This window comes from Dunckerocampus dactyliophorus, chromosome 5 (genome assembly GCF_027744805.1).
Source record: "Dunckerocampus dactyliophorus isolate RoL2022-P2 chromosome 5, RoL_Ddac_1.1, whole genome shotgun sequence".
NCBI lineage: Eukaryota > Metazoa > Chordata > Actinopteri > Syngnathiformes > Syngnathidae > Dunckerocampus > Dunckerocampus dactyliophorus.
This window is the reverse complement of record NC_072823.1, coordinates 30306116-30318320: the sequence shown is the minus strand read 5'-3', so window position 1 is coordinate 30318320 and position 12205 is coordinate 30306116. Positions and strand designations below refer to the sequence as shown.

The following is a 12205-nucleotide window of genomic DNA, read 5'->3' as shown; positions in this document are numbered from 1 at the left end:
TGTGTCACTTTTGACTTAAGTTAGTCATTAGTTAGTTATGACTTGCTTATTATTATTATTATTATTATTATTACCTATGCCAAGAGCAGTGCAAAGTGCAAGTGCAGCGCGGAGGTTATGTTTTTGCCTGCGTTTGTTTGTTTGTTTGTGTTCAAAATAACTTAAAGTTCTGAATGGATTTGGGTGACATTTTCAGGAATTGTCGGAAATTGTCGGTCGCATACAGAAGAACTGATGAAACCTTGGGGTGATGCAGCTCGCCGTCTGGATCCAGGAATATTTTTATGGTTTTTCTTTAACATTGCGAGATAGGACCGTTTTTGACATTTGTGCATATAACTGCAGAAAGAAAATGGTCAGAGCATGTGTTTGGAACATTTAGCCTTCCCGGTACATTGTGCTATCATGCTAGGTGTTAGCATGCTAACGTTAACATCTTAGCATTGCCTACAAGTTCACGTTCGCATACTAGCATTTTTTACATTAACATGTAAGCATTGTAAGCATTCTTTAAGTCATTCAAACCCTTCCATGGTATGTTTTCATGGTCAAGGAATCTAAATATGTAGATAAAATAAATGTAGGACTAATATTTATGGTGTAAATCCCAATATGGGGGGGGAACTACCGCGCTTGGCGGAGCTCTGCGCTCTCCAAGAGTGCTTTTCTAGTTATTCTTATCAGCTGCTCCTACTTTTTGCGCATTGTGTTTAGCCTCAAAGCGGTCAAAGCTTGATTCATTCATTTGAAAGAGTGAGTGCATATCAAAGACCAGCAAGAACAGGGATGTCCATAGGCTGGCCCCAATTCCATTTGTAGTTGAAATATAAAGAAGAAAGAAAGAAAGTCATAACATGAGGAACAAAGAAAAAGAATGAATAAAATTGTAATATTTGGAAAATTAGGTTGCAGTAAAAGTTTTACGAGAATAAAGTCAAAATATGATGGGAATAAAGTCTAATTCCAAGAAGAAAATTTACAAGAAGAAAGTCGAAATAGTTGGACAGCAGATAAGGAAAGAAAAGCTGCAATTTTATGAGAATAAGGTCAAAATATGAATAGAAAAATGTTATCAACTAATGAGAAAAAGTTGCCATTTTACATGAATAACGTGTGTGTGTGTAAAAAAATAAAATAAAATAAAATAAAATAAACCGGTAAAAGCCAACGCTACACATGAGCACGTTCTAAACATGTAATTTAACAAGAAAACCACAAAAAAACAGCAGCAAAAATGGACTTTTACAACAATTGTGAAAATATTACGAGAAAAAAAGTTCAAATCTAACAAGAAAAAGTTGTAATTTTACAAGCATAAGGTCACAATATTATGCAAAACAAAAAAAATCTAATAAAGTTGTAATATTTGGAAAATTAGAGTGCAGAAAAAGTTATAATGCTACGAGAACAAAGAGAAAAAGTTGTCATTTACTTGAATAATGTGAATATTATCTGTGCACTCACGAGTCACTCACTAAAATCGGTAAAAGCTAATGCTGTGTATGCACACACAAGGCCTGGGGGCCATTTGCAGCCCGCAGCACATTCTAAAAATGTAACTACAAAACAAAACAGCAGCAAAAGTGAAAAAATTGGCAGAAATTTTACAGAAATAGTGAAAATATTATGGGGAAAAAAGTTGAAATCTATCAAGAAGAAGTTGTAATTGTACTGAGGAGAGAGAACCTCCTTTTTGTAACATGAAGTTGAACTAGTAAAGAAAACAAAAAAAACAACAAATAAAGTTGTGATGTTTGGAAAATTAGGAAAATTAAGCTATAACGTTATGAGACTTAAAGTCCAAATATTATGGGAATAAAGTCATAATTCCAAGAAGAAAATCTACGAGAAGAGAGTTGAAATAGTATATAAGAGAGGATATAGTATATAATAGTAATAACAAAAAACCAAACAGCAGAAAGGGGAAAAAACAGCTGTCATTTTAAGACACTGATACTAACAATAGGCTTGCAGTTTTTTGTCTGGAAACTAACTTAACATAACTTCTAAACATACGCTGCTTTACAAAATATCAATGTGGCAAAGTTGCATCCTTTCATTTTTCAGGAATTGCGGCCCTCGCTGGAAAAAGGTTTGGACACCCCTGGTCTACAAGTTTCTGTTGACAAGACGACAGAATTGATGGAAGGCACGGGTCAGGAAGTTAGGAAGAGCGCTCACGTCTCAGGTGGGATCTTCATCTGTGCTTGAACCGTCGCCCACAGCAAGAAGAATCCCACAATTCCCTGAAGTTTGATCCTCTGGTCCATCCTGCTTCCAGTCAGGAGACGCTCGCTCTGGGAAGGTGGTCAGGTTAGGGAGGAGGACATGGCTTCCTCATGTCCTCATCACAGAGAGCTTCTCAAGCCTTCAAGTCCAATGGAGACATTCCTGACCCTTCGTCCATCTTCTTACTCGTGACACCAGCAGCCAGTTGTCCACCTCAGCGTCCACGCTAGCAAGAGGACAACGCTGCTGGCAGCCTGATGGAGATTTTGTAGCCGCTCGCCCAATTTGCAATCGTAATCCACTTGGATTAAAAGCCCCTCTTCTCCTGGGAGAGACGAGCAGGGACAGGATGGGGACGGCTCATTGGACCACAGCTCTGTTTTATCTAAGAGGATTACACACACACACACACACACACACACACTTCACCAACCAATCACAACCATTGGAAGGACAGAAAAAACCTCAACACACACCTGAGCACACAACAACCAACTATAGCCTGACACATTTTTATTTGAAACATGTCCCCTATTCTCAAATAGCGGCTTGGTAACCATGGTAACCGGCATGCACTCACTTCCAAACTTGTAAATGATTTCCTAATCTTCTAAGTCTATATAATTGAACATTTATTGAGTAGTTATTAAAAATGGATTAGTCAAACTCTTTTTATTTCATCGGTGATGGGGCTGAAAATCAGTGAATACACTATAAACGAATGCTAAATCAAATAATACATCATTTTGAGAACAAATAACAAAAGTATTCATAATAAATACCGCGTGTACTTACTCGTTACCATTGCACAGGCCACAGCGACCTCTGGTGGACACATAATTACAGCAGCACAAGCCTTCTCTGTGTTGGTCACACACACACTCAAAGTCAAGTCCAAGTCACTTCAAGTAGTCAAGCGCTTGAGAGTAATTAAATTTAATCTGGAACGCAGGAGATGTTTTTAATGTCTAAACCGGCCAATTAGTAGTCGTATCCACGTATTAGTGCTAATATTATGCGTCCCACAATGCTGCTGCTGTGTTGCCACCTAGCGAACCAACAGTAAAGTGCAGCATATTCAGTACAGTGCGTTGATATTCCTTGTACCGTTAAAAGTTGCCTTTTGGTCACACGACTCAGCGGCGGATTTTAGCGAGTTCATACAAAAGTGACCATGTTGGTTGTCTGAGACGTGTCGTTTGTCGTTTGCTGTTAGCTTAAACGGCTACTTCCAGAAGTCCATAGTTATCAACGGACTACGCCGGCTTTTGAGGGTCAAACAAAGTTGCCCTATTGCAAAGAGTTGTTGTTTTGTGAGTACACTGAAAGTCCACATTGATCGACACACGTTTGTGTGTGTGTGTGTGTGTGTGTGTGTGTGTGATGCTGATGATGCTGATGGGGGGACTTTCAGGTCTTACGGTCACCAAGGATCAGGTAACAGTTTCAGCTCTAGGGGTCACAGGTCACTGTGAATCACAAAGTATGAGCACACTGCTGAAGTGTCTCTCACACGTGCTCAGTATTGTGTACTACGTGCATGCAGTAGAAAATCAAAGAATAAATGTCTGAAATTAGTTGAGTTGCACGTCGGCGCCTTGTGTGACCCCCAAGTGTCACCCTCTGATGCCAGCGTGAAGGCAGAGGTGGCGTGGGGTCCATATCCACGTGGCACAACTGTGGCGACACGTTTGTCCGTTCTTCTAACTCAAGGGTGTCCATTGTGTGGCGTGGGGGCCATTTGCGGCCCATGGCTGTTTTTTTTTTTTATTGGGCCGTGGCACATTCTAAACATATCACTTAACATGAAAGGAAGAAGAAAAATAACCCAACAGCAAAAACAGAAAGAATCTTCAGTGTATTACCAAAATATATAACGAGGAAAAATAACGCCATTTTAGTGGCATAAAGTTGAAATGTTAAAGAAAAATTATGTTTTTTTAAAGCCGTAATATGAAACAACAAACAAAACAATGAATAAAGTCGTAACTTTTATAAAACCAGGTTACGGAAAAAGTTCAAATCTTACAAGAATTCAAGAAATATATACAATACAAGAAAGTCTAAACAATACAGGAATAATGTCAGAATTATGAGAAGAACATTTTCAACAAGAAAGCTAAAATAGTTGGACAATTTTAAAAAAACAACAGCAGGTGTAATTTTATGAGGACAAAGTCAAAATATTAAGAGGAAAAATGTCATTTTAGGAACATAGTTGAAATATTAAAGTCATAATAAAGTCATCTTATGAGAAACAAACAAAGATGCAACTTTTGGAAAATGTTACCATGTTTACAAGAATAAAGTCAAAATATTAAGAGGAAAAAAGTCGTATTCTAACGAGTTCTTAAAATTGTATGAGAATAAACTATAAAATAAAATGAGGAAAAATAATGTCATTTTAGTGGCAGAGAGATATTAAAGAAAAAAATGCATGTTGTTTTTGAAATGTGGTAACATGAGAAACAAACTAAGCAGAATAAAGTTGTATTTTTTGGGGAAAAATTAGGTTGGGAATAAAGTAATATTTTGAGAATAAAGTCAATATTATGAAATGAAAATGTACTAATATTATTTAAGAAGAAAGTTAACATATTTGGAACATTAAAAATAAAAAATATAGTAAAAAGTGGAAAGAGCAAAGAGCGTTGTGCGTTGTATCCTCCATTTTCCTTGTTGTCATGGCTGTATGGTGTTTAATATGTACCCATTCATCCATTTTCTATACCACTTCTCCTCATTGCTCCTCATGCTCGCGGCGGCATGCCGGGGCCTATCCCAGCTGACTTGGGGCGACAGGCGGGGTACACCCTGGGCACATAAAGACACATAAAGGCACATAAAGACGGAGTACCCGGAGAAAACCCACGCGCACACGGGGAGAACATGCAAACTCCACACAGAAAAGTCCAAGAGAGAATCGAACCGAGGTCTTCCCGAGCTCCAGACTGTGACGGTGTGGCCAACAGGCTAACCACTAGACCACCGTGCGGCACTAACATGTACCCAGACCGTTGATATCTTTGACAACCAGCACTCTTGCGTCTCCTGGTCCTCCGTTTAGCTTGATGTAGATTTTACCGTTGGTGCTCCAAGTGATTTTGTATCTTTCCCTGCTTCCTCAAGTCTTGTGCTTTCTTGGCGTTGTCAGTGTTGCGTTTTGTCAGATGCTCATTCATGTAGACGTTTGTGCCTCTTAGCTTCTTTTTCAGCAGTGCAGTTTTGAATTCTTTGTTGGTGAATTTAACAATGATGACAGGTGTGGTGTTGTTTCTGCCATTTAGTGTGATGCAAGTATCGATGGTGCTGATATCTACATCCACCTCCTTTGACTGTAGGAAGTTAGCAATCTGTTGCTTTGTTGAAGGAACATCCATTCCATCTGGTTCTTCTCTGTCTGGGTCTGCCGTGTCCTTTCATCTGGGTGTAATTCGGAGCCCTGTGAGGATCACATCCTTCATTCGTGCATTGTGCTCCATCTCATCCATTATATTTCTCATTCGCTCAGTGGTATTTTCCTTTGCTTCTTTCTCTTCCTCGAGAGTGGTGCCCAAAGCAGCGTTATCCTTCACGAGTGCCTTGATATCATCCTGTAGAACGTTGATGTCACTGCATAATGCTCTGTTTTCTTCCCTAGCGTTAGTAGCCTCCTTAAGAGCAGCGCGCTAGGCAGCATTGTCTTCCAATAATGCCTTGATATCATCCTGCAGAAACTAACATCTTGCATAATATTTCATTTTTTTCCACAGTGTTCTTAGCTTCCTTAAGAGCAGCTCGCAAGACGGCTGTATAACCTCTGAGTTAAGGATGTGCCGATCAATCGACCACCAATCAGTGTCGGCCAATTTCCCCCATGAAAAATATCTGGCGGGCGTAGCGCGTTGAAAAGCTTTAATTTAATACGTCATTTGAAAAACAAACTCTAGATGGAGTATGGTGAGCTTTCCAGGCTCACGATGTGATCATCTGGTCAAACGGCAGCTAACACAGCCGAAACACGAGACAGCACTGGACCCTCCCACAGTCCCACTGCTCAGCAAATAACCCATAAAATCATTGAATTCATCTAACGAGATGACCAGCCTTTGTTAGAGGTGGAAGACACCGACGCCGAGTGGTTTCTCACGTGGAGCCCACCTATGTGCTACCTGCTGGGGCTCCACCAGGAGACTCTCACGTCCTTAAAGAAGGCGTCTCACTCTCTGTAAGTTTCACCAGTGATATTATGTTCTCTTGAAAAAGTCAAATATGTTCGTCTAAATCAGGAGTGGCCGTCCAAAGTGCGGCCTGGGGCCATTTGTGGCCCGCAGCTGTGATTTTATCAGCCCGCAGCACAGTCTAAAAATGTAATTTAACAAGAAAAAAAACAAAAAAAAAACAATACCAGCAGCAAAAACGCGAAAGAGTTGTAATCTAGTGAGGAAAAAAATGCCATAATTTCACAAGAATGAAGTCATTTTATTAGCATGAAGTTGAAATATGAAAGTATTAAATAATATTTATATTAAAGTATTTAATAATATTTGTTTTAAGTCAAAACAATTAAAGTTGTAATTTTTGGAAACTTAGGTTGGGGGAAAATTTTTGACATGGGAATGAAGTCAAAATATTACAAATTTTAGATATTTGGAAAATGAAAAAAAAATCAACAGCAGAAATGGAAAACAGCAGACATTTTACCAAAGTAAAGTAAAAATATTAAAAGAAAAAATATTTTTATAAGGGCAAAAAAGTTGCAATTTTATGAGAATAAACTTGTAAAAAGAGAAAAAATATCATTTTTGTAATGTTGAAATAAAGAAAAAATACATTATTAAAAAAAAAAAAAAGAGAGTAGAGCAGAGTAGACACTTAGGGTTTGGGGGGGCTGGTCAGGTGAGGGGCCCTCCGAGCGGCAGCTGTCCCCCGATTTTAATTGCATCATTAGCTATCATCCACATACACTCCATATACATGCACACAGATACACCCCTCAGGGACACAGAGGCCAGCTTTTTGTAGCTGTCCTCTTTTATTTTATTTTATTTATTTATTATTTTTTAAATTGCATTATAGACACAATCACACCTTATCACATACACGGGTGGGGCTGGCTGGATTGGGGTGCCTCGTGCACCTCGGCGCCTGCCCGCTAGGGTCGGCGGTGTGGCCGGGGGCCTGGCCGTCGCGGTGGCTCGCCCGGGGCGGCCTGGCCTGTGGGGTGCCCTTGTCTGGTTCGCCTGCCCTTCCCTGGGGTGGCCCTCTGGGGCCTGTTGATGCCGGGGCTTGCGCCGGGGGGGGGGGGCGGCTTGCGGTGCTTCCCCTGGACTGACACGTGCTGCGGGCGCCTCTGCGCTCTTGGGGCGGGTTTGGCGGTCTCCGGGGGGCGGTGCCGGTGCTGCGGGTGGCCCGTGTGCCGCCGCGGCGGCTGGTGGTTGCTGCGCTGTGGCGGCTGCTGGGGCGCCGGGCCGGCTGGTGGGTTGGGGCTTGGTCATGCTTGCGGGTGGCGTGGGCGTGGGTGGCGCGGTGGGGGTGGGCAGGCGGGTGCCCTGGGGCCGGGCCTGCTGGGGGGGTTTGTGCTCTGCCGGGCGCTTGGGCGTTTGTCGCCGTTGCGCTTTGTGCTCTGCCGGGCCGCTGTCTGTGTCCTCGCCTCCCCCGGTCTGTCTGTGGGCTTGTCGGGGGTGGGGCTCCGGTACGCGGGTGGTGCGCTGTCGGCTCTGGTGGCATGTGGCTGGTCTGGCTTCTGGTGGTTTGTGGGGGCCGTCGGCTGGTCTGCTGCTGGTCTCGCCTTCTCGGCTCTGGTGCTTGGCCTCCCTGCGGCTTGGGGTGTGGTGCTCCCGCTCTCTCTTCGGGGTTTGCTGGCCCGCGGGTGTCGGTTGGCGCTGTGTGGTGGTTTGCCTGGCTGCTCGCCCGTTTTCCCGCCTGCCTGCTCAGTTTCCCGCTTTCCTCCTGGCTGGCTCCCCCGTCTGCCTTGCTGGCGGCGTCCTACCGTTGGGAGGGTGTGGCCTGGTGTCTTCCTGCTCCCCGGCGGTCCGCGCTCTCCGCGCCTGGGTTCTGGATCGTATGTCTGGGACCCCGGGGTCCCCGGCTCCACTGCTCCTAGGGTTACCAACGGGGGATAGGGTGGGGCTTCCGGGTGTCGGGCAGTCGACCACTGTGTGTGCGTGCGTGCGTGCGTGCGTGTGCGTGTGTGCGCGCGCTTGAGTGCGTAGGAGTGTGTATGTGCGTGCGCGTAGGGGTGTGTATGTGCGTAAGAGTGTGTATGTGCGTGCGTGTGTGTACTTTTATTTATTTATTTATTTTAGTTATTTATTTGGGGGGGGGGGGCATACAGGGGTTTTCTCCGTGGGGTCGGGCGCTGGGTGATACAACTCTGCCGCCCGTGCCTCTGCCGGGTGGGTGGAGGGTGTGCCTCCTGCATCCCTTGGCGGGGCGGCCCTGTGTCGAGGGTCGGGCGGGGGTTGGCCCGGGGCGGGCCGGGCTCCGCTCCCTGGGGGTGGGGGTGGCGGTGGGCGGGATCTGGCGCTTCCGGCGCGGGCGGGCTTCTTTCCGGTTGTGGAGGCGTCTCTGGGCCTGCCGGTTTGTGGCCCCCGCTACCCGTCTGCCTTTGTGGGGTGTGATCTCTCGCTGGTCTCAGGGGTTGGCAGTCCTCCGGCCCACCGGCGCCCTGTCCTTGGCTGGGATTACCTCTCTTCGGCCCCTTGCTGGTCTTCTCGGGGTGGGGGGGGCTCTCTGGGCTGGCTCTTGGGGCACTGATCTTTGTGCTGCCTGCCCCTGTGGGCCTGGTGGCCTTCTGGCGGCCGGGGCCCGGCCTGGCTATTTGGGGCGGGGCTCTCTGGGAGGTGGAAGGCGGCCCCTTTCCTTTCATGCATTCTCAGTGACAATTACACGCCCACACATTCTTGCACCTTTTATATATATGAAGTCTTCCTCACATCCAGAGATACCTGTACATATGCACACTCACAGTACATACGTACTTCCCCACATTACTCACTGAGTTAACCAGGGTGTTATTATGTTGTTGGTTTTATTACAGCGACGGTGATATCAGCAATATGACTATAGTTTTTTTTTTGTTTTGTTTTGTTTTTTTACAATGATGTGCATTACAGTAATTATCATTCTGTTCACTATCATAGATCCGGTCCGGTCGCTCCAAATTTGCTTTATAACAAGCATCAAAGTCAAATAAATTTTGTATGACAGGGGAAGTGTATATCACACTTCTCCCTGGCAGAGTAAATCTGTTGAGCACTTGACGGCATTTAGATCTACAATTCTATCTGCTTTAAAGGCTGGACAGGACGGGGGAAAAAAAAAAAAAAAAAGATATAAAGTTATCATTATGAGAAGAAAACTGACAAGAGGGAAGCTGAAATGAAATAGTTGGGAAATTTAAAAAAATCTGCAGAAATTGAATAAAACAGCTGTCATTTTACAGGGATAAAGTCAAAATATTAAGAACAAAAGTCATAATGGAATGAAGAACAAAAGTTGCACTTTTATAAGAATAAACTCATATTATTCTGGAAAAAACGTCATTTTTAGTAGCATTTCACCTATATGACAACGCTGACATGCAGTTTTTTCTTGGGCTACATATAGCTTCTTAGCATATCTCATTGTGTTGGTTGACAAAATATCAAAGTGGCCCTTGCATCCTTTCATTTTTCAGACACCCCTGGTCTAAATGAAGGTGATTTTATGGTTCCTTTTTTCATACAATAGTCAATAGCAGGGGCGCAGCTAGGAATTCACCCCCTTTTTATTCATGAAATACTAATTTTATTTGTAATTACTTGGGTCTCACAAGACGAGAGGACACAAGAGATTGGGTCAATGAGAACGAGAACGAGACGAGACAAGATTTTAACATTACTTTTAAGAAAAGTACAATGAAAACATATTTTTTAAAAATGTCACAATATGTCGCAATCTACTAATTTATTTTGACTACCTTACCTTGCATTGCTCCTCACAAGCCTACACTTTTCTGCACTCTGTGTGTATGCTAGAGGGCACGCCTCCACCCACCAAGACAAAGACAGTGTATGACTAAGGAAAGTGCTCACTCCGTTCATGCCGTCGTTCTATGGAACAAACGTGGCAAGGTGCTTAAAACCAATGCACAGAGTGAATCCTCTTTCCACCTGAGAAAAATAAACACGCATACACGTGGCAATATGTTGAAGCCGGCAAAATGATCAAGTTAATTTTCATTTATTGCGTTATTAATTCATTTGTTTATTAGTTCCCACTTTCTAAATGAGAAATCTTGTCACGTTTTAATCTCACAAGATCTTGTGACACCCCTAGAAATTACCAATTTTTTTGGGCCCCTGGCAGTTAGGGGACCTTGGAATATTGTCCTGACTTTTCCTCCTTACACGGCACCCCTGGCCAATAGTGCTCGTCATAAATACATTGAAAAATGTGTAATTAATCCATGTGATCACTCATGGATTATCGGAGCATCCCTGCGCCGTCGCTGAGAAAAGTTTGGACACCCCAGCTCTAACTTTTCTTACAGTTGCATGCGAACTTTGATTGATTGGATGAGTGTACAGCCTGCAGCCAGCTGCTGGCATCAAGCTGGTGTTAGCATACCAGCACATGCGTGTTCAAGGCTCTGTTGTGAGGGCTTAGGTCAACAATGGTCACATTGATGGGGAGGCTGGTCCGCGTGGCATCAGTGGGCTCCTGGGGTGGTGGTGGTGGGGGTTGATTGGTTATCTTTGGGGGGGGGGGGACCCTGCAGCTGTCGCATGGCACGCTCCGGCTGTGAGGAGAAGCGACAGCCCTCGTCAGCGGCAAACGCCCCACTGCGGCCACTGTCATCAAGGGGCATCTGGAAAGGGGGTGGCGGGTATTAGCGGGCAAAGCCCGGCCTCACCTGCCTCACCCCCGGCTACGAGCTCGCCAGCTGCTTACCCCCTCTGATGTCCCGTTACCATCAACTTGCGACGTGTGCTCTACATCTGACAGCTGCCAATCAAGAGTCAAGACAGCGTGTATCAATCAGGATCCAAGCTGACCACTCAGAACGATATGTTTCCACTGGGAGATATTGTACAAGAGGGCTAAAGTGAGCTGACATGCTAATAAATACAAGTAAAATACTGTCAGCTTGCAACCTGAGCACACACAGCTAAGGTTTTGTATAAAAATAGCATTGCAGTCAAACTGAGCCAAACTTATTTGTCACTTCAGGTGGCATGTAGCAAAATGTGAGACGTAAACGCCTTCCTATCTGGAGCTCATTGGCTTGTGTGTAACCGAAATGTTACATTAATTCACTTGTTTCCATTTCAGCATGTGGGCTATATTTTGTATGAAATGCAAAAACAAATGGGTTCACCAGTATAGTCGTCCCTTGCTCCATCACGGTTCGAGCATCTCTCCCTCACTCTACCGCGGTTCTTCAAAAATTAATTAATAAATGATTGCTGGTTGACTATGGCCTATTATTAGCCCCCAAAAATGCATATTTAAGTACATGTCAAATATTCTTGGCTGAAATGAAGCATTTTCAAGAATAAAAATGAACACAAATACGAATACAGATAACGCAAGACAAGACGTTGAAACACTGTAGTCTACACTGGCCACTAGGTGTCAGTAATAACACACACCAGACTTGATCACCAACAACAGGCTTATATTATTTTATCATTACTTTTTTCTAAATGGTTATAAACAGGTTCACTATGTCTTGTTTTCCCTTATTATGTCTACTATATTTGGTAATGGGAGTGTAAAGGTGACCATAGGGGTGTTATTTCATGTCTAGAGGGCTCTAATAATGTTATGAATTGTATTTAGAAAGTCATAAACAGGTTTACTGTGTCTTATTTTCTCTTATTATATCTACTATATTTGGTACTATGGGTGTAAACGTGACTATAGGGGTGTTATAAAACTAAAAATGTTAAAACCATATTTAGAAGGTTGTGAACAGGTTTTCTATGTATTATATGTCTTATTTTGTCTT

At 43.7% G+C, this 12205-nt stretch overlaps 1 protein-coding gene across 5 annotated transcripts in view; it reads right to left on the bottom strand.

Moving 5' to 3' along the window:
* The window catches only part of LOC129180886 (voltage-dependent calcium channel subunit alpha-2/delta-4-like), a 66660-nt gene extending 64072 nt beyond the window's left edge, over positions 1–2588 (bottom strand). For all 5 annotated transcript variants that reach the window (XM_054775179.1, XM_054775180.1, XM_054775183.1 and 2 more), the window contains exon 1: positions 2182–2588. In XM_054775179.1, coding sequence (XP_054631154.1) covers positions 2182–2270 — 89 coding nt within the window. In that variant the 5' untranslated portion in view covers positions 2271–2588. The remainder of the gene's footprint in view (positions 1–2181) is intronic.
* Between the last annotated feature and the right edge of the window lie 9617 nt (positions 2589–12205).